The sequence below is a fragment of the Drechmeria coniospora genome, chromosome 03 (genome assembly GCF_001625195.1).
Source record: "Drechmeria coniospora strain ARSEF 6962 chromosome 03, whole genome shotgun sequence".
Classification (NCBI taxonomy): Eukaryota; Fungi; Ascomycota; class Sordariomycetes; order Hypocreales; family Ophiocordycipitaceae; genus Drechmeria; species Drechmeria coniospora.
The window spans coordinates 5,630,094-5,651,484 of NC_054391.1; the positions used below are offsets into that span (position 1 = coordinate 5,630,094).

Below are 21,391 nucleotides of genomic sequence, written 5' to 3' on the forward strand. Positions count from 1 at the left end.
CGATGCTCCTGTGTTTCTGTGCAACAGATGCTCATTGCGGGTTAGACTGGCATCGGCATGGCGTATTTTCGTTCTGGCTCTGCCATGCTTTCTAGGTCGCTGTAATATACACGTTTGCAAAGACCCTTGATACGTTGGATGTGCCAGCCGCATGTGTTGACGATGTTGATCTTGGCGTACTTGAGTTTGACGGATGATTTCTGTTCAAAGCAGTTGTTGCTGGACCGCCAGAGAGGCAGGCCAAGCAAATGTGCGAGCATGGATGACTAAGGTTCGAGACTGCTCAATGGTGTGCCCCACTGCGCGATGCCGACCTGATGCCTTCATGTTGTTCCAGTTCGGCTCTCCAACTTGCAGGTTCATGACCGCAGAAGGGTACTTTATGTACAGTTGAAACGATTCTAAATCATGCCGCCGAAGCAAGCGTCAGGTAGTGCTCGCGGTCGGCCCAAGGGCAGCAAGAATAAGCGTCCCTCAGCCGCGGCCGCGACCGAGTCTCCCGAGTCGAGCGACCCCTTCGAGTCGTTGGATGATCAAGAGGAAATTAAAGCCAGTGGCTCACGCTCTCGCCAGAAAATTTCAGGAGCAGAGGAGGCAGAAGAACAGGCTGAGTCGGAGAAGACGATCCCCAAGGACCTGTTGACGCGGGTTATGCACGAGTTCTTTGCCAAGGATGCGACAAGGATATCGCGAGATGCGAATGCGGCCACGGGCAAGTACGTGGATGTGTTTGTGAAGGAGGCGATTGCCCGTGCAGCAGTTGAGAAGAGGGGAGGGTTCTTGGAGGTAAGTTGGCCATCTGTAGTGCTTTGGGTTGGGGAGGAGGCGGAGAGAAGCTGACGGGATGTTCAGGTCGAAGACTTGGAGAAGATTGCTCCACAGCTATTGTTGGACCTCTGAAGCGACGTCAAATGAAATATGGACACCAGAGTTTCAGACATGGCGTTTTGAAGCATCCATTGATCATGGCTCCAGACTCACAGCCCACTTTCATCCCAAGAGGTTGAGATGGGTCTTGGAAATCGCCAGGTGGGTAGCCTGGGCACCATGCGAAAACTAATAAGGACCTCCTAGAAGTCTACGACCAACCACCACCTCTTTTCTGCCGCAGAATTACGTGGCAACTGCGGGAGAAACGTTGGAGAACCGAACGTTTTCAGTCACTCGCCGTCGGACGTCTCATCAAGCCTTCTGGGCCATATGCTCATAATCTCCTTGGCAATGGGACTGACTGCCATGTGAGGCGGGACTGCACTTGATGCTTGCCGACAGGCCAGCTGTTTCTGCGGCTTTCGTTGACATCCATGGCCATCATGTCTGCGCTACTGCCGTCGGTCGTTGGACGACATGGAATGCCCACTCAGACAGATCTACAACAGGATCTCTAAAAATATGACAAAAGTAATGGGCTGCGAATGGCACGAAAACCATAAACTGAACGGATGCTTCCACTTCTACACGTTTCTACTGGAGATTGCGACAAACAGTGCACAGTCCAACGGTACAGGTCCAGAAAACATCCCATGAAAAGAAAAGAGACCATGCCCTTGAAACAGGCAGGCACGATCTATTCTCTAGATTGTTTATTGATCTAACGTTGGCGAAAGGTGGAGGTTGAATGCAGTTCTTTAATCGCCGAATCGACCATCCATTGACGAACAACAGCGTCTGGGATCCGTCCGACATCTGGCCAGTGCATCGTTTACTGCCCACTTGATCCAATTAGCTTGTTGAATTTTACGACGACGAAGGGAACTGAGGCGACCTGCGTATCGGTCGACGCGCGCGTCGCAAGCCTCAAGTCGCCCTGGTCATGCATGAAACCGACGTTGTCTCGACTATGTCGGAGCCGCAACAGCTTGGGGCAAGGTCCGAACATCAGGCTGATCCCTGCACCAGAGTCCCCCATGATGACTTCCAAAAATATCCTTTTCGCCTTCATGTCGCCTGCTCTTGATATACGTATGTTTGCTACCAACGGCTGGCAATCTGCGCGCCAGCACGGGGATTTCAGGTGCGCGCGAATACCGGCGCAGCCAAATTTGTTAGGATCAATCAACGAGCTCAATTCGATGCATTGCGAGGTACTTTTCACTTCAGTATACATGATTTTCGCAGAAAAGTACGTTCGAATCATTCCTGTACGCCATTTCCGTCAAGGTTGGTATGGCGCCCGTGCCCGGAGCCCCAAACGCAGCTCATACATGGTCCTCGAGAATCCCAAGCAGCAACCCTTCCTTGCCAGGTTCATGATGGCTGCTGGCCGAGACAGAGTTTCTCCTACATTATTTTGAGCGCCCCTCGCTCTGTTTCCAAACAATGTGCTTTAGTCTAAATTTGGCTTCTGTGGCCAATGCTTGAACGACAATCTCCGAGCATGCCATATAACTAACCATGGCATATCCTTCCAAACCGTCTACCATTGATTCGACCTCATCGCCTACCATTGATTCGACCTCATCGCCAGCACTGCTCTGATTTCCTTGTCTGTCTCCCCTTCTGTCCTCTTCATCCTTCAGTTCACGCTTCCTTTTCCACCGGGCTTTCTTGGGTCTTCTCTGGTGTGCTGTGCACTCCTTGTTGTGTTTTGACAATCAGTTGCATCCAAGGCTGGACCTTTAAACACCGAACGCTCGATATCTTCACCTGCTCTCACCGGGATAAGACGCATCGAATTATTGACTCTCCGAAGAGAGCAAATAACGCGACTCAACTTCATCCTTCCTTATCTCGTCTCGTGTCACAGCCGCGACCATGCAGTTCATATCCGTTGTTGCCGCTTTGCTGAGCATTGCCCAAGGTAAGGGAAACACCAACCCCACCGGCTCTGGCCAGTGATCTTTTTGCTGATGACCAGCAACAGCGGTCGATGTCCACATCGTCGCCGTCGGCAAGAATCCGATGAACAATCAGACGGGGCTAAAGTACTATCCCGAGAAGATCAAGGCCTTGCCCGGCAGCATGGTGCAGTATCAGTTCTGGGACGGCAATCACACCGTCACACAGTCCAGCTTTGACAAACCGTGCGTGCCGCTGTCGGTATCCAACACGAGTGCCGTCGGCGTATACTCGTCATTTCAGCCGGCCGCCGCCAGCCAGAATACGGGCCGGATCCCTGTCTTCAGTGTCATGATCAACGACACCAAGCCGATCTGGCTGTACTGCGGCCAGGGCACGCACTGCCAGAAGGGCATGGTGATGGTGATCAATGAGAACACCCAGGCCAACGCATCCCGCTCGCTCGAAAACTACAAGAAGCTAGCCGAGGTGGCAACCCAGGGCAACAGCGGGATCCCTAGCGGAGGAAACGGCAGCAACTCAGGAAACAACAGCAGCAGCAAGTCGACCCCTGGAACCCAGAGCACTTCTGTTAAAGACAAACCCACCGCCACCAGCGTTGCCGTCTCAGCGGCCAACTCCAGGATCTATGCAGCCACTTCGACGCTGTTGCTTCTTGGTATCGCATTTGTGCTTCTGTAATCACAGGTATCGCTAGGATTGATTGAGGGAGACTGTGGTGCTACCATCGATGGCATGCTGATATCCGTTGCGGCTTCTGTGGGCGCCTCTTGATGGCAATCGCAAGAAATGTATTGGTTGAGAAGGGGATGGGAGTTCATAAACCTCTGGTAGCATCGAGATTCGAGGCCCTTGGTCTAGGAATCGAATCGGCCCAACGGCCGCCCGTTACTCCTCCTTTGTGAACTCTCTCTTTTTCCTGCCCCCTTGGGCTTTCTTGCAAAGCTCTCTCCTAGGTTGCTTCTCAAGCCAGTCTGGCTCGACAACGAGATGCCCCACCTTGATGTACTTCTTGCTGTTGGCAAAGAAATCAACCCAGTGCTTGAGGGCACCGTGTACCTTCTCCTCGGCGGCGGCACGCTCCTCGACGCGCAGCTCGGCCAGCTCGGCCGCCGTCCACTGAGCGTCCGTTTCGGCGTCGTCGAGGGGCAGGAACATTTCCTCGACGCCGCGCATGTCGGCGGTGGTGTCCTCGGCAAAACATCCGGTGACAAAGGCCCGCGCGGCGTCGCGGCCGGCAAAAGCGCTGTACGAGCCGCCGGGGCCGTACATGCGCCAACCGTTGGAAACGTCGTATATGGTGCCGTTGATGGCGAGGTAGAGCGGCTTGGCCGGGTCGCTGCCGTCGTACGTCGCCAGTTCCTCGGCGCTCAGGTAGATGGGCCCGGACTGCAGGATGCAGCATCGACGTTAGCGAAGCACCAATTCCACCTGCTCCCTTACCCGGAAGCATGTCGACGGAGAGACGAACCAGCCTGGCCTTCCACCAGTCGACCCGGAGGTAGTAGGGCTTTTGCTTCATGCCCCAGAAGAAGCTCTCGCCGCTGCTGATCATGTAGCTGAGGGCACAGGAGGCCAAGAAGAGGAAGGTTAGGACTCGAAGGACGTCGACCCAAGGGGTGTAGTCGTCCTCGTCCTCGGCGGATACAGACTTAGGCTTGGGCTTGGACTTGGCTTTGATCGACTTGACCTCTGGGATGGCATCCTGGCCATCGTCGGCCATTGCCTTGCGCTGCCTTAGCGTATCATCCGCCATTTGCCAGGGGATGTCGACGATTGTTTCAACGGCAAGAAGATATGCAGCCGGTTGACCGCGATGAATGAGTATTACTCGAGGCGTACGAGGCGTACAGATGATTACAAGCAGAGAGAATAGTGTGCTAGCTAGCAGTCTGGCGAGGGAAGCTATCGCCCGAGAGCTCCGTTCGTTACGGCCACCCCTTCTTACCACCCCTTCTTACAACAGTACTTGCGTATTCGCAGGACGAGGCTGAGGAATGTCATTGGTCAGTGCGGAGTTTGACGCGCCTTGTCTCGAGGCCCATTGGGGGAAATGCCCCACTATTCACACCCCATACCGTACAAGTACTCGGTACATGTCCTTAAATACTTACGTAAGCACTTACTAGCCGGCTTGATTTGCACTCCCTCCAATGGTTGTGGGCCAATCACATGACCTAGAGTTACCACAGCAACCAAGAACCAAGGGGGGTTTCTGAGACGAGTCTCCTCATTACGTACTGGTAAACAGCACAATCGCCGCCCCTCACCAGCTATAACTTACTTGGGATCTTGCTCACGACATCGAGACGCCACGAGCCTCGACCGCCGCCACCCTGAGGATAGGATGAGGAGGTGGTGATAAGACTAACGGAGCAGCAAGGACGACTCGACGACTCGACGCTTTGCCTCGTACACCATCCATACAGCTAGCTTCCAACATCCTGCAAAAGGACGACACGGGCCGTCTGAGCTTGACTTCTCCGAGAATGGATGGCAGCCGAAGCCCTGCTGGGGGCGCTCTGCAGGTGGCGACGCCGGATCGCGTCAACCAACGTCGCGCATCCCCGATATCAGCCCAACGCTCCGAAGGTGTTGATAGCTCTGTTCTCGACAAGATCAGCCAGTTCAACAGCCTCAGCATCGCCATGCAGTCGAAGCATCTCGAACGCAAGACGGCCGACGCGGCGCTGCGGCGGGCCATGGTGGGACGCGAGGAGGCCGAGGCCGAGATACGACAGACGAAGGAAGAGATGAGGCTCCTGCTGAAGACTGTCCAGGAGGGCAAGGAGCGCGAGAGACGAGTTGGCGAGCGGCTGGAGACGGTCATGGTACGCCGTCACACAGACATAGTTCTCAGATGGAGGGTGAAAACCAGCTAACGCGAGCCAAAGGAGAACTACGGGCGCGCCAAGGAGACGCACGCGCACACCCAAGCACTGTGGGAGAAGGAAATCCGGCGGGCTCGGAAGGAAAATTTCAAGACACAATCCAGCCTGGTCAAGATTCAGGAAGATCTCAAGTCGGCGAGGTGCGCGGTCAAGATCCTGGAAGAGAGCCTCGAGCGGGAAAAGGAGCGAAGCCGTGCGCGAGAGCAGGAAGCCTTCACGGCCCGGTACCAGATTGTCGGCGTGCAGGAGCAGCTGGACCAAGCGCTCGAGCGCATCAAGGCCACGGAGCAGGAGCGCGACGTCTTTAAGACGGTGGCCAAAAACGAAGAGGTGGCGCGCATCGCCGCCGAGGGACGGATCCCGCTGCCGAAGACGGAGGACCCCGCCGACGAATTCGCCTCACCCAGGAAGCCGACAAAGTCGACATTGACCATGACCGAGGGCCACGAGGGCCGGCTGTCGCTTTCGACGGTGGATATAGTATCGTCGGCCGCCAGCGAGATGGAGATTGAGGAGCTCACGACCATGGTCCTCTGGGAAAGGCAACGAGCCGACCGGGCGCAGGAGATGGTCGAGTTTCTGCAAGCGGAGTGCCAGATGCACTGCTGCCCATGCAACAAGTCGAGAAAGAGCCGATCCAGCTCGGGCCCTCCGCAGAAACGACGACGCGATTCTGCCGAGGACGGTGAGCGATCGGAAGCCATCTCGGAGCCCGACGCGCGACAGGCTCCTCCGGCGCCGAGCGCAGCAGGTCCGTTTCTCGATGTCGAGGAGAGAGGTCGGGTCAAATCCAAAAAGGAACCGCGACGCAGCACCATATTCTGTCCCAAGGGGGGATTCTTCCGCACCGTCTCGGAGCAGGAAGCGGAAGCGATCGAGGAGGAGCAGCAGCAGGTGAAGAAGGAGGAGGACGAGGAGCAGGGGAAAGAGGACCGGAGTGAATGCAGGCTTCTTGTGGAGGCCGACGGCGATCTGCTGGTCCCCATGGAGGCCGGCACAGGCCCTCGGATGTTTGCGCGAACCCCCTCGGTCGAGCCCCCATCGCTCGCTCTGCTGGGCCAGAACCGAACCTCCCTCCAGTCGCTCCTCAACGCTCCGCACGGCGGGGGGTCCCTGGTCGGCGACGTGCCCGCCATGGAAGATAATGGAGGCGGCGACAAGCACAACGCTGACGGCGACGACAATGACGACGATGTGTCGGCAAGGGAATCGCCCGAGCCCCGACCGCACACTTCGACAAACGTGTACACGGTGACGATGACGACGACGGTGCCCGTCCGCGACGAGAACATGTCGATGGACTCGTCCTTTGCCGAGCGGCTGCGCACGCCGTCCCACGGCAGCAACGCCAGCTTCGATCACACGAACCCGGCGCTGACGCCAACCATGACGAGGGAGGAAGCCCTGGCCAAGATCCGCGAGCGCCGGGGTAGGGTGAGGAGCGCCGCCCAGGCGGCGGCCACACCCCGCAAGGTGACAAACGGGAGCGCCAACAAGATTAATAAGAGAGAGGTGAGCGCGCCGAGCGTGAAGACGGCTGTTGTCAGGTCACGGTGATTGAGTCACCAACGACCCGGTCCACTCCCCTTCCTGTCTGCGTGGGAGGTGGGAGCAACGGCCGGCAGCATGGTGGCAACTTGTTCGTGGATCAAGACATGATCTGCCGCGCGAGGTGACAGCGATGCAGCTTTGTATATATACTCGAGAATCCCCGCTTTGGGGCGCATCCTTCATGGGAGGGCTGGGCGAACGGGGTGCATCATGACATGACATGACATGATATCCTTTTTATTTTCTTGGACATCGTCTCTCGTCCACACGGACGCATGGGGCCCGCCCGAAGCGGCGACGATCAGCGGCGTTGCGATGGACGCTCGCGCCCCAAACCGGCCCTTCTCCCTTACTCATTCATACCCATCAATGCATACGATATCCACACAAGCCCTGTGCCATCGCAGCGTAAAAAGACGAGTCAAGCATTCGGGCGACCAACGCGAGGGGGTCATTTGCCTCCATCCCAAACAGTTGCCCGCGTGAACCCATGATGAAAAGTGCGGCAGGATCCATGTCACCCCGCGTAGGCACGCACGCAGACGCGCGCACGCACCAGCACGCCGACACACGAACGCAGCATGCCTCAGCCGACGAGGAACCCCCTGGCTCTGTTCCGGCCAAGCTCGGACGTCACGGCATCGACCTTGACGGCGACGAGGACGCAGCGGAGGGCGCTCTTCCCCCCCGGGCTTGCTCGGAGGCACAGCCGCCACTGGGCCGTCTTGACGGTCCACGGCTCGTCGAGGTGGCCGTCGGAGCGCGGCCGCTTGCGCGGGCCGACGGCTGCGACGGTGGCGGCGTCGTCGGCGGCGACGCGGGACTCCATGTCCACCGGCTTTCCGTCCAGGTGAACGGCGGACTCGGGTCCGAAGGAGACGCGGACTCGGTCCTCGCTCAGGGGTGTGCTCCCCGGCGTGGCGGGCTCCGAATCGGCGCCACCCGTGGCCATGAGCAGGCCGAGAGGCAGCGTCGTCGTCGGCAGGCTGAGCTTGGTGGCCATGACCTGGAGCAGCTTGGCGACACGGACTTGGGTGTCTCGGTAGAATTCGGCCCGGGGCCCGTCGGCGTGCCAGCGAATCGTCGTCTCCTCGGCGCCGATCTCGACGATGAGCTCGCAAGGGGTGCCGTCGACAAAGGGGCGCATGTAGTCGACCCACATGGGGGCGGGCTGGTCGGCGTCTCGAGCGCCGTCGTCCTTGCGGATGCTGATGCCGCTCTTCTGGATATGCTCGAGCCGCAGGACAATCTCCTGGCGCCTGCGCAACGGGTTGTAGGTGATGGAGTGCGGCACCAGCTGCTGCTCGAGACCCTTGAAGTGAAAGTAGCGGGCGTCGCGCATGAGCTCCCGGCGGTGCGCTTCGTCGCGTACGCGGAGCGGGTAGCCTCGAAGCATGTGCAGCAGCTCGGCGAAGGTATCGGGGGACCGGTTCGGGACCGAGGGGGGCGTGATGGCGGGCGGGCGGAGGAGGGAGTCACGGTCGAGGCCGGGGAAGAGGTTGTCGGGGCGGGAGAAGAAGGCGGCGAAGCCGAGGGAGAAGTAGTTGGGGGCGTTGGGGTAGGCCGAGAGGAGGTCGCGCGGTATCTGGAACTCGCGGTTGCCGACCGAGGCGAAGACGCTCTCGGCGGAGAGCTGGGACGAGAGGCGGGGGACTGCGAAGCGTCGTCGGGTCAGCCCGGCCTGCGCGACGTGGGGGCCGGCGGCGGTGCGACGGAAACGTGGGGGGGGGTACCGTACGGCTGTAGAATTGGGCGTCGGCAAAGAGTCGCACGAAGTGTTGACCGTTTCGCGGCTGCGTGTGATAGCCTTGGAGGTGGAGGGCGATGTCCCGAAAGGTGACGGGATCGCGGTCGATGTACAGGGGGCGAATGGCGGTGTTGACGTCCTCGCCGGCTTCCTCGGCCTCCCTGATGCGGCACAGAAAGTACTGGGAAAAGTACGAGGGCGCTGCAGGTGCAGAGAAGCCATCAGACGTCGGGTTCGCAGGGCTCGGGGGGGGGGGGGGGGGGGGCAGCGTCGGCAGCGTCGCACTCACCGTCCGAGGAGATGGAGGCGCCCGAGAGCTTGAAGAGCTCGGTGCCGATCTGGATGGGGAAGACGCGCTCGTGCGGGAGGATGTCGGGGATCCTCGAAGCCGTCTGCACGGGAGGCTGGAAGACGGGCAGGGGAGTGGAGGGGTCGAGGCCATCGCTGGGGCTCGGGGTCGTGGTGGCCATGGCGCGCGACTCCTTCTTGCGCGAGTCGGGGTGGCGACGCAGAGGTCACAGGTCGGAATCCGGGGCTGCCATGGTCCGCTTCGCCGGGCCCTTGTTTGTGGCGGAGCGCGTGGCAGGAATCAATGGGCAGAGGAGAGGGAGATGCGGATGGAGGCTGCAGACGGATGATGTGGACGGATGATGTGGACGGTGGATAGCACGCATCGAGGACGCCGTCGAGGCCGATTGGGGTTGAGTCCTGGGAGGTTGTGCGGGCCGCTGTTCGTCGGTACTTGATGGTAGCTGACTCAAGGTGGGAGCCGTAATCCTCCGTAAGTACATGCTTGCATGTCCACCGAATGTGTGGCCAGGTGTGCTTGGTTGTCGCCGGGTTCGCTGGCTCGCTCCGCTTTCGGCGAGACGACTTGACCTTGGCCTGCTGGATGGGATTGGCCTCGACAGACTGCCACAACGACGGTCAAGGGAAAGTAGGAAATCCAGGATCCTCTTCTGGGAAATAACCCTCGTCGACGTGCGGCCACCCTATTTCTTCTTCATTTTTTCTCACCGTGTTCGCAACGAAGCGGGTGGGTGAGCAGACGGTTGCCTGCCAAGTCGTGACGGAAGCTGCACCGCTGCCGTACTGCAGCTGTACATTGCAGAGGGAAGTTGTTCATTGCAGAGGGAAACACGGAGGGCTTGTAGAGACGTAGTCGGCGAAACGACCTTGCTCCGGGCCAGTCAATAACGGAGTAGGCGTTACCTAACCCACGGAGCATTCGATAGTCCGCGGTTCCGCATCGTCGTCGTCTCTTTTGGCAGTCGATGCAAAGCCGGTCTGCTCTTGCCAATGTACAGTTTGGCCAACGAATTACTCGGCATCCGTGTGGTAGTCGTCCCATACCACGAGGTATTACTAACAGTGTACAACTAGAGTACTTGCAGCATGTACTTACAAGCACGAAGTACCGTACGAGTACGACCACAACCACGACCACGACCACGATCACAGGCATACACCACCAGTTGTACAAGTTTTCTCTTCTTTCTTTTTTTTTTTAACCAGCACGAAACTGACCCATGAGTAAAATGACACGGCCTTCCATCTTGCTGCAATGGACAAGTGCGCATATAGCTGCACCTACGTGTAGGGGTTGTTGACGTCCCAAGCTGTAGGTGTATGCAGTACTGAGTTTGTACCTAAATACTCCGTACTAGGTGTACTGTTGGCAGTACTTATTTACAACTGAGTTCGTACGCTAATACTCCGTAGGTGTCCAAGTAGTAATAGTTGTACTCAGCAGGTTTTTTGGTGCAAGTACTGCGCATGTACTCCGTACTCCGTACTATACTTGAAGGCGATATTCATTCTTACTTGCACGTATTAGTTGTGCTCCGTTCTCAGTAATACCTCGTACTGTATCGGCACATGACCCTCCTTTTCCAGGACTTTCGTACTCCGTAGACAGAACGGAGCACTAGCATCAACAATGGCCTTGACGTAGTCCGCACTCCGGTCAAGTACTCGTACGGTATTCCTTACTCCGTACACACTGTAGATGGGCGTATCCATTAGCGGGTGTACTCAAGTATTACTGCTACTCTACGGAGTACTGCTACTCTACGGAGTACTGCGGCACCTACTCCGTACAGTAAGTACTCTTACTTGCTCCTGGCCATGTTAAATGACCAAAGTGTCGTCCGTCTAGTTGAATTGTGCGAAAACAGCAAAGGACACACAGGGACACTCGCATGGTATGATGAGAGATGATCATTGGAATGAAGAAATTTGGTATTGGAAATTATAAAAAAAGAGAACAAAATGAAGCGTCACATGAATCGCACCCAATGACCACCCTTTGAACGCCACGCCATGCTAGGCTGCTTGTCCCGTAAGGAGACGATGGCTCGCCGAAAGAATATAAAATGCAAGAGTTCCAAAATGGGCAAATCGAAAGTTAAGAGTTTCATCAGTCCACCGCAGTACTCAGTACTCTTCGGCAGTGGCGGGGGCTCCGCCGTTGGGCGTCCAGCCGAACTTCAGAGTCATGCTGACACGACCGGTTGCCCTGTCGAACTCGAGGATCGGCTTGTCGGCGGTGAAGCCGGACATGATGGCATCGAGAGATCCGCTGAGCTTGCCGGCAAGGGCCAGGGCACGCTCTCCGCCGTGACGCCTGGGACCCCGGGAACCCATGGGACGCGTGGGGCGCATGGGACCCTGGGGAAGGCGGGGAGCTGGCTCCTGGACCTCGACCTCGGCTGGCGGCGGCGGCGGCATGCTAGCAACCTCAACCGGCGGCTCCATGGAAGGAGTAACTGGCGGCGAGGGCGGCTGCTCGGCGGCATCGGCGGCATCGGCGGGCGGTGGCACGACGGCTTCGGCTGGCGGTGGCACGACGGCTTCGGCTGGCGGCTGCGCGGAAGAATCGGCATTAGCTGCCGGCGGGGCCTCTTCGACGGCAAAGTTGGACACGGGATTGCTCTCTTGGACAACCGGGTTGCCAGCGACCGTCGCGTTCGAGTTCAGATTTGTCGAGTTGGATGTCGAGTTGGATGCCGGAAAGGGAGGGGGGAGCGAGATGGGAACGACAGGGACAGCGTCCGAGCCAGCAGTGTTGCCTGTGCCGTTGGTCATGGTGGCGGTGTTGTCTGTGCCGTTGGTCGTGATTGGCGGTTGGCCGACGTCGGCGGGGGAGGGGGAGCCCTCGTTGTCCTTGGTGTCGTCAATGTCCTCGGTGTCCTCGGTGTCCTCAGTGTCATCCTGGCCGTCATCCTCGATGCCGTTGGTCTCAACCGAGCCAGTGGCGACGCCGGCCTCGGGGGTGGGGGTGGCCTGGACGCTTGCTGTCGGCTGGGGAGCCTCCTCTTCCTCGACGCCGTTGTTCGTCGAAGCCGAGCTGGCTGTTGGCCCCTTGCTCGGGCATTTTTCCTCGGAAAATTCCTTTGCCGTTTCCTCCATGATCTTGTTGAGGCCCGACGACTGCGTCTGGGCGATGGCTTGGGCTTCCTCGGGAACCTTGCTGATGATGGCCTTTGTGAGCGCGGCCGAGTTGGAGTTCATGGTCTTGAGCGATTGGCGGAGGCCGTCGCAGCCGCCAGCCTCCTTGAAGGCGTCCCTCTTGGCGATCATGGCCGCAACCAAGGCCTTGCCCTCCGTCTCGAGGCCCTCGGTGAGCTTCTGGAGGCCGATGGCCTCGACGAGTGTCAGCTGCTCTTTCATGCCGCTCACGGCATCCGTGCCATCGGTGACGACCTTGTCGAGCTTCTTGTTGGCCGGGTCGAGCGACGTCAGGTCTCCGTTAAACGACTTGATGGACGTCTCGACGTCTGACATGGCCGCCTTGACCTCGTTCAGAACGTTGATGATGATGGCCGAGTCGCGCTTGTTGATGACGCCAGCGAGCACGCCGCTGCTGGCGAGGGCGAGGATGGTGCCGTAGGTGATGGGGCGCATCTTGAAGAGAATTCTTGAAAAGTTGATTTGACTGATTGGAGTTGAGCTGTCGATGGAGAAGGTGCAGGATATGAGATGGTAGTTGAGATGGTGAATGAGAGTCTGTAGGTTGTAATGTGCTTGTTGTTGTTTGTTGCTTCGAGCTTGTCAAACATCATCCTGTGCGTCGTACGTCCCCTATATATACTTGTCGTCGTCCTTCTCCTCGCCGACATGTCGTAGAACCGAAACAATGTTTCCATCTCGGTGGCCAGCCTCCATTTTGATCTGAGGAAATCTAGGGTATCACATACCGAGTGGTGGTGCGTCCCGCCGTGCCCGGTTTCCCCTCGGCCAAACCGTTTCCACGACGGAGGGAAACGCCGTGGACGGCGTGCGTGCGATGAGCGGATGCGCTTGCTGCGGCCATTCCCTTCTTCCTGCTGTCAAACCGCTTGGCTGTGAGGATGTTTTGGACTACGAGTAGCTCGGAAACGAGCGAGAGTAACCGTTCCTGGGACTAGTTGTTCGGAGTCCCCCATCGTCGTGGTCGGCCATGCTCGGCGGCATGTACAGGCATACCGCAGCGCAAGTACTCCATACCGAGCACTGCGTGCCGAGAGATACCGCGCACGTACAGGATACTAGCATCCCGCCGCACGCCGTCACTCCTCGCATGTACATGTACGCCGGAACAGAACGCCTCCACGCTGCCGACCGGTTCCTGGAACTAGTCGCGCAGGTCAAAGGTACGGCGACGCCCTTGCCCCTGCGGTCATGTACAGTGTACTTGGGAGTCTTGGAGGATCGCGGTGCGCCAGGGGACCGATCATGTGTACACTGTACTTGCTCCCCGCATCACTCTGCAACGGAGGCCGTTTCAAGGCCCAATAGCGCCTCCGCCCAGCACAAACAGCCAGGCGCCGACCAATGTAGTGGTAGGCAGTCAACGTGGCTTGAAGAAGCAGTGGGTGGGTGTGCCATGTACTTCGTAGGAATACCTGTCTTGGATTGTACCCATGCCAGCCACGACGGTACCTACGGCATCTATCTGAGCATTGCCACCACCACATGGACGCTGCACAGCACCGCAGGAACCTCCTGATCGGCGCACCAAGAACAAGCCATGCCATGGAGACGAAGGTGGATGACAACTCGAGCAGCCGGTGCGGCGCGACGGAAGGGAATCACCTACCTATGCAGTGTTTCTCCGCCTTGCTCCTCGAGATCTCGCATGCCTCGTGGAGGAACATGGCAGCGAAGGAAGGCCAATGTATGTGTAGAATAGGTGTGGTGAATGAAGGATGGGCATTCGCCTGCGTGGAACGGCTTTCGCTTCTGCACAGAAGGGCAACGACGATGAGCATGGGTAGACTTGTTTCCATCGTCTGAAACGGTTCTGTCATCCGCCTTGACGCCTGTCCCGACTCTTGTCTTGACCGTGTGCGGATACCCGTCGTTGGGTAGATGTGTACAGTACTCCGTGCTTGCACGGTGTATTCCCAGGTCCTCTCGGTAATACCGAGTACAGCGTCTCAATACCAAGCGCGGTGGGTATAGCATAGTAGGTATGGGTGCCTAAGTACCGAGTATAGTCACTGGACAAAAATGACGATTCAATTTTGGTAGCGCTACTACTGCAGAGTGAATCGACACTTTTGCCACCCCATTATTACACATATGCCTACTTCCTACTTGTAGTATGTATCTAGGTACTGTATGAATACTACTCCGTAGTAGGTACGGAGTTGTTGTAGTGTGAGTTTCCAGCATCACTTGCAAGCAAGTACATGTACGGAGTAACACTGTACAGTACAGAATGCGGAATACTAAGAACTATTAAGTACATTCCTAGTATAGGTACTAGGTACTTACAGTGCAGTACGGAGTACGGAGTTCTAGGCACAATGCTCCCACCATCGGGTACTCCGTACTTTGACTCGGTATTACTGTACGGTCTGCACAAGTAAAATCCCTTATGCACCTCTTACTTGTTCTTACTTGTAATTTACATTCCGATATCTGAATGGAGTACTCCGAACAGCAAGTAATATTATCAAGCGCTCCCCAGTCGGGCAGTTCGTAGCAAGTACATGCCAGTGTACAGGTACCTCGCTGAAATGTGCGGCTGTCAGTGCCCCCCAACCCGCTGTTCACCCATGTTTCGCGGCTGGCGGGCCAAAATGCTAGGTATCTCGCGACGGCGGAAACGCATCCACCGTGTAATTAAAACGTACCCAAGATTGATTATTAGTGCCTCGTTGTTTCGTTTCTCACCCTCTGGCCTTCGCCTGGCGCCCGGATCGATCCCTGGTTTTGGGATGAGAGAGGCACCTCCTTCAGGTGTTCAACACAGCCCAGCGAGAAAACGGCTAGGAAAGTCCGTACAGTTAGTTGCCTGCATACACAGTACCTTTCTTTCATTGGTTGCTCAACGGCCTGCGCTTCTGGCATGTCACGTGCCCAGCAACACCAACCTCCCGTCTACAGTACAGCAAGTACTGTACTGCACGGAGTACGCCGTACATGTATACATGTATGTGTGCCCGTCCTCTTGAGCTGAAACACAGGACACCAGCCGTCATCGTCATGGCCTCGCTGCTGCGTGCGAGCGCTTCCGTTCGAAGAGACGGCTTTCTCAATCCCAGGCAGACGGATTCCGCCCCGGCAGCTCGTCCCGGGAACGATACTGCTGCGCTTGGGCCATCCGCCACCCTCCATGCCAGCCAGCTGCTGGCAGTCCTCGTCGGGACCCCGATCGACCCCCCCTATCGGCTCATGAGCTCGACGCCTCCTCGCACAACCCCCACCACGGCCCCTGTCTGGATGGCCTCGCTTCCGCCGCCCGAGACGCGGTGCTCGATCTGCGCCAGTCCGTCGAGCCACGAGATCATCACCTCCGGCCGCACGTCGAGCTTCGAGAGCTCCTCGGAGAGCGCGGTGATGATGTCGGCCAGCGCCAGGCCCCGCGTCGTCTTCAGCGCGTTGACGGTGTTGAGGCAGCTCTGCACGTCCGACGTGTTCAGGAGGCACGTCATGATGTCCGTCACGGCATCCGGCGGCGGCGCCGCGATGCAGTTGTAGATGGTTTCCGTCGTGATCGTCTCCCGCACAATCTCGCTCTCCGCCACCGAGGGCGCGCCCTTGGGCCGCAGCGGCGTGCCTGGTCCCTCCCTGTTAATGCCGGCGCACGGCGGTCGGCGCTGGGGTCGGCGCGGGCGCGGAACTCACTCGAAGCGTGGCACGCCTGCAGCACGTTGAGCGCCCTTCGCATGTCCCCCTTGCTCAGCTTCAGCAGCGCGTCGACGGCCTCGCCGCCGATCTTGACGTGCTCCTCCTCGACCACCTTCTCCACCAGCACCCTGATGTCGCCCTCCTTGAGCGGGCTGAACCGGAAGCGCGTGCAGCGGGACAGCAGCGCGGGGCTCAGCTTGTGCGCGTAGTTGGCGATGATGCAGAATCTCGTGTTGACCGTGTACTTTTCCATGATCCGCCGGAGCGCCATCTGCGCCGTGTTGGTCATGGCGTCCGCCTCGTCCAGGATGATGAGCTTGAAGCCGGCCATCGAATTCCCCTTTGCCGAAGCACCCATGGAGAAGATCTGCTTGGTGCTGGCGAACGTCTTGATCTGCTCCCGCACCACGTCGATGCCGCGGTCGTCCGAGGCGTTGAGCTCCAGCACCATCTGCCGGACGTTGGCGGCGCCGTAGATGCGCCGCGCGAGCGCCAGAATCGTCGACGTCTTGCCCGTACCCGGCGGTCCGTAGAGGAGCAGGTGGGGAAGCCGGTTCGAGTCGACGAACTTGTTGATGGTCGCGAGAATGTCCTGGTGGCCGGAGACGTCGTCGAGCGTCGTCGGTCGATACTTTTCCACCCTACGAGGGGAGGGACATTGTTAGAAGGAAAGAACAAAGCGTTTCGCGCACGGCCGGCACCGTCATGGAGCCATGATCATCACGATGCGACGAGAAGGCGGCACCCACCATGGCAGACTGTCCTCGGCCTCGACGGGGAGATTGGCGGCACTCCGTTTGCCTTTGGAGGCCTCGGCGGAAAAGGTCATGTCCTTGGACGGCGCGGGGCCGTCGACGTCCATTTCGTCGTCAAAGTCGGACATTGCGGCTGACGAAGGAGAGTGAAGCGCAGGGCTGGTGGATGTCGACTCGACAACGCAGAAGAGAAGATCTTTTGTTTGGCTTTCGAGCGAGACCTGTCCGGGGTCGAACGGACGATCGAGCGAGTGCAGCAGGTTCGTAATGACGGCGTACTGTCCTCCGCAAGTGCTGTACCGTAAGCGTACTCTGTAGATATGAATGAATTGCTTGTCGCCTGCAGCCAGCGGGACATTCGGACAGGGGTGACGCGACGGGTCGAGGCTGAGCGCGCCGAGTCGTGTCAGCCCATTAAAGGTCCTCTGGCCAGGGCTCTGTCCAAGTACAGTAAGTACTTAATGCTCAATATTGAGTAAGTACTTAGGTACAGTACAAGTACAAGCACAATGCTGACAAAGTATTATACTGCGTGTAAAATTGGACAGTACGAACAGACACTCTTCGCACAGTATGCCTTCTAAAATAATATCTTCTCTCGTAAATTACTCCTGCGAAGCTAAAACATGTACAACTACTCCGTACATGTACAACTAGTAATTAATTCTGTACTCCGTGCACTGCGGACCACCCCGTACTTAACATCTACTCGTGAGCGTGTTTGTTGCGGTACCGAATGAATCTCCATCGCTATGCAACTCAACATAAGAGCATTGTCATGTCGCTCTTCTCCTTCGAGCGCCAGACAAGCCTCCAGAATTCAAAGGATACCACGTGCAAAGAAAGTGATGCCCCGATGTCCCCTCATTCGAAATGAACGAACGCTGCACGGCGTGGCCAGCCACGCCATGTCCAACTGCCCACCGCCCCCTACCGTCCATGCCTCCTCGTCAGGCTCGTTCGCTTATTCTCGAACCACTCACCGCCGATCCATCTGTTGAACATGTCGAGCGCCGCCTCTGGCTGGTCGGCCGGAATGTTATGGCCGGCCTGATGGACCTGGGCAAAGGCCAGGTTCTGCGCCGTCTTGATGCGTCCGTAGGGGGCCTTGGCCGGCCCCGTCCGGAGAGCACTGTCTTGCGCCTCGTTGAAGGCGACCTTACCGGGCCAGTCGAGCTCGTTGACCCACGCGCGGTTGCCGAGCCAGTTGCATATAAAGTCGGCATCGCCGGCGTAAACGAGAACGGAGATCTGCTCGAGCATCTTTGGGACAGACCGGTGCGCAGGTCTCATCCACTCGCCACCCTCTTTCACGAGGTTGTGGTAGACGCTGTCGCTGCACTGTTCAAAGCGGTCGACCTTGACGCCGAGTGTCTCCTTGACATTTTGCAAGTTCAGGAACTGCTTGCTGTAGCCGCCTTTACCACCGCCCTTATTGCGGCGTATATCGTACATGTCGCGGCCGGAGCCCTCGTATATCGGAAAGAGGGACATGTTGCATTGCCAGGTCGCGCTCGAGCATATTGCCGAGTCGAGGGTGTCGTAGCATGACTTGATGAGTCTCTGACATTCCGGCAGCCCCTCGTCCATTTCCTCGCACTCGCTCCGGTTCAGGGCCGAACCATGGCCGCCCTCACCGCAGGCCATGGGTCGAAAGTACCGGTACTGGGTGAGGGGGTCGACCAAGCCGTTTCCGATCAAGACGCTCTTTAGGTTGATGTTGGAATCGTTGTGTGAAAGAATATCACTGGCAAAGGCAGGAATGAATTGTCCAGCAAACGACTGGCCGGCGATGTGAAAATCCCGCTTCGCGTATTGGGGGAATTGGTGGAAGAATAAGGTGAGAAAGGCGTATATGTCCTTGCTCGCGGCTGCCGTCGAGCTAACGTTCTTACCGCTACTGCTGTACGAGAAGCCGGTTCCGATAGGCTGGTCGAGGAAGATGATGGAAGCATTGCTGTTCCACGAGTGAGGGTTTCTGACTGGCTTCAGGTTTTCCTCGGGGATGGACGCAGGACCAAGCTCGTCAAACAGGCCAACCATCGACGAACAACCCGGTCCGCCGTTGAGCCAAAGGGCGACCGGATCGTTGACCGGATCATTTCTCGATTCAAAAAACCCTTTGCATCAATATTAGCTTTCCGGGGAACACAACTGTCGGCATATGCCCACTGTACATGCAGATCCATGTACATGTGCAACACGTTTTTGTAGAGCGAGGAGGGGGTCTCCGGCGAGATCACGTACAGTAGAAAATGTGCTTATCGTTCTCCTCGTCATCGAGGTAGCCGCTGTACTGCTTCACGCTATCGACGCCGAGGCTCGAGGGATCGACGGACCTCGCATGCAGATTGTACCCTGCCAACTGTCCATCGTACCTCTTGAAATTACCACTATCGCCCCCGATGCTTCTTTTGTCGAGGTCGGCACCGCGGACGACATGGTCCCATAAGGTGTCAGCGCGGCGGATCGTGTGCTTGTGGCCGAGACCCGAAGTGATCTCCGTCTGCTGCAACACGGCGGCGGCCGAGACGGCGGCGGCCCAGGCAAAGGTCGATATGAAAGACGGCATCGTGATCTCGAGCCTTTTCGAGAATCGAATGCGTGACCCGGTATGATGGAGGGAGCGAGAAAGCCGGGGACCTTATGTTATGCGAAAGGTTGGCCGCTTCCTGGTAGCAGGATCTATGCCTGACATGCGAGTCCTGACTCGAATCCTCCAGGATTACCTTTTCTTCGTCCCCGTTGCTTCAATTTCGAAAAGGTATTCCTGAAGTGATTGCCATTGAGGTGGTGAGTTTACATGGAGTCCATGTTTGATCGTCTCGGGTGGAGTGGTCAGGGCTGGTTCGTACGCCTCGGGCGGCAGCTTTGGTACTGCTCGTGCCGGAACTTGAAAATGAAGGGGAGGGGGTGGGGCCCTCGTTCAATACCAATTCATATACCTGTATGGAATAGTATGGCCCATGGTTGGCTGTGCAATTTATATTCAAATAGCCGCGAGCACTCCCGCCATGTCGGTTTTACTATTTCCCCATACGCCTATAATTCCTTGTAAATAAGCAACGGAGAAGGATCGACAAATTTCACCCAGGAGTCAGCTGGTCCTGCCCCCCAGACGTATCCACCGGGCAGGAACGATCTCATGAGAAATGGCGATGACGTGGATGTACTCTCACACTGCGGAACGGGTGCGAGAGTACTTGGGGGCATCGATGCACGATGGGAAGGAACGATAGGATGCTAGGCAAGAGATGGTCCATGCAGTACATGTACGTACAAGTATCGATCTATACGAGAATACCCGTCCATGTACGGAGCAAGTACATGTCCGTATTGCAGCATAAGTGCATGCGCGGAGTACACTTGTAGGTGTACATGGATGGATACATAGACTACTGTATACTATACTGTGCACCTAGTATGTGTACATTGATGGACGCATACATGTAATTATTACAATACTAATACTGTACACGTACTGTAGCACAGTGTACTCGAGTAAGTATTCACATAGGATATATAAGTATCCCTACAAGTATTAACGAGCATAAATGTTGTACGTGCATGGGATTTACGCTATGAAATCTGGTCACGTAAAAAGGATCAGCTCCACACCGGGCGCAGGGCCGTTCTGGGTTGGCGTTGACAAACAACCCCCGACCCCGACCCCCCAACCCAGCGCAACTGCCACCAATCAAGGTCACCTTTTCTGCTGAAACAATACATGCGCATAACCTCGGACGTGCTGATCGAGGGATCGCAATTCACTCACCGGCTCGATCGACGCCCCTTTCTCCCGGACACTCTTCGGAAATCCTCTTGAAGAGGAGAAAGCGGATTGGATTGTGGAAGTCATGCTCGGAATTTGGAGTACAATGCCCAAGGCCCACATAAAGTGCCGCCTATGCCAAATCTTGGCTGGGTATGGTATTCCCGACGAGACCTGTATGGCACTTCGGATGACCAACGCCCCGATTGCGGTAATGCCGATGTTGAACCTGGCTCTCTGCAGTTGCAGATTCTTTGCAATTCCAATGCCACATTTCTTTGCCGGAAATCACTCTCTTGCCGTGGCCGTAATCAAACCAGTGCGCATGGCCCTATCATGAAGTGATGCATTTCACGACGGACGACGTAATGCAACGACTTCTCACAATCTATGCATAATTTCAATTTCTACTACCTTAAATATTCATATGCCTCGGAAAGGAGAAGAAGAGGAAGCAAAAGGAATATTCAAATGGGGAATGGCGTGTCTAAACGTTGATGAAGGTCGCCGGATGATTATGATACGAGTATTCTTGGGATATACCTTCCATGTTGCAGTAGAAATATGCCATCTCCGCATTCGGTCAAGGATTAGACCATTGTCCATGACGGAATGAGGAGCATCTTTTCTGGTTCCAGAGGGTTCATCCTCTCCTCCTGTATCACGTTGTCGTGGCGATCCATACCGTGTGTCGTGTTGTCTGACGGAGCGGGCCGTTGCTTGCCACCTGATGTCTTAAACATACATGTAGTTTATC

At 57.0% G+C, this 21,391-nt stretch overlaps 8 protein-coding genes across 8 annotated transcripts; 3 read left to right on the forward strand and 5 right to left on the reverse strand.

Moving 5' to 3' along the window:
- Window positions 1–408: 408 nt before the first annotated feature.
- DCS_07246 (Centromere protein X) lies at window positions 409–900 on the forward strand (the record flags this gene model as incomplete). The annotated part of the gene is made up of 2 exons (XM_040804531.1): window positions 409–786; window positions 853–900. The coding sequence occupies 2 exons, from the start codon at window positions 409–411 to the stop codon at window positions 898–900; spliced, it is 426 nt and encodes a 141-aa protein (XP_040654635.1).
- A 2,001-nt stretch (window positions 901–2,901) lies between these two features.
- Window positions 2,902–3,480, forward strand: DCS_07247 (uncharacterized protein; the record flags this gene model as incomplete). The annotated part of the gene is made up of 2 exons (XM_040804532.1): window positions 2,902–3,117; window positions 3,190–3,480. The coding sequence occupies 2 exons, from the start codon at window positions 2,902–2,904 to the stop codon at window positions 3,478–3,480; spliced, it is 507 nt and encodes a 168-aa protein (XP_040654636.1).
- A 207-nt stretch (window positions 3,481–3,687) lies between these two features.
- Window positions 3,688–4,555, reverse strand: DCS_07248 (uncharacterized protein; the record flags this gene model as incomplete). Its single annotated transcript, XM_040804533.1, has 2 exons — window positions 3,688–4,188; window positions 4,271–4,555. The coding sequence occupies 2 exons, from the start codon at window positions 4,553–4,555 to the stop codon at window positions 3,688–3,690; spliced, it is 786 nt and encodes a 261-aa protein (XP_040654637.1).
- Window positions 4,556–5,288: 733 nt separating this feature from the next.
- Window positions 5,289–7,247, forward strand: DCS_07249 (uncharacterized protein; the record flags this gene model as incomplete). Its single annotated transcript, XM_040804534.1, has 2 exons — window positions 5,289–5,630; window positions 5,694–7,247. The coding sequence occupies 2 exons, from the start codon at window positions 5,289–5,291 to the stop codon at window positions 7,245–7,247; spliced, it is 1,896 nt and encodes a 631-aa protein (XP_040654638.1).
- Window positions 7,248–7,827: 580 nt separating this feature from the next.
- On the reverse strand, window positions 7,828–9,458 carry DCS_07250 (BTB/POZ domain-containing protein; the record flags this gene model as incomplete). The annotated part of the gene is made up of 3 exons (XM_040804535.1): window positions 7,828–8,894; window positions 8,980–9,189; window positions 9,278–9,458. The coding sequence occupies 3 exons, from the start codon at window positions 9,456–9,458 to the stop codon at window positions 7,828–7,830; spliced, it is 1,458 nt and encodes a 485-aa protein (XP_040654639.1).
- Window positions 9,459–11,424: 1,966 nt separating this feature from the next.
- DCS_07251 (uncharacterized protein) lies at window positions 11,425–12,894 on the reverse strand (the record flags this gene model as incomplete). Its single annotated transcript, XM_040804536.1, has 1 exon — window positions 11,425–12,894. The coding sequence occupies one exon, from the start codon at window positions 12,892–12,894 to the stop codon at window positions 11,425–11,427; it is 1,470 nt and encodes a 489-aa protein (XP_040654640.1).
- A 2,747-nt stretch (window positions 12,895–15,641) lies between these two features.
- On the reverse strand, window positions 15,642–16,990 carry DCS_07252 (Replication factor C subunit 3; the record flags this gene model as incomplete). The annotated part of the gene is made up of 3 exons (XM_040804537.1): window positions 15,642–16,036; window positions 16,105–16,748; window positions 16,857–16,990. 3 exons carry the CDS (start codon window positions 16,988–16,990, stop codon window positions 15,642–15,644), a joined length of 1,173 nt encoding a protein of 390 aa, XP_040654641.1.
- Window positions 16,991–17,792: 802 nt separating this feature from the next.
- On the reverse strand, window positions 17,793–19,434 carry DCS_07253 (Peptidase S10, serine carboxypeptidase; the record flags this gene model as incomplete). Its single annotated transcript, XM_040804538.1, has 2 exons — window positions 17,793–18,982; window positions 19,110–19,434. The coding sequence occupies 2 exons, from the start codon at window positions 19,432–19,434 to the stop codon at window positions 17,793–17,795; spliced, it is 1,515 nt and encodes a 504-aa protein (XP_040654642.1).
- Window positions 19,435–21,391: the final 1,957 nt, after the last annotated feature.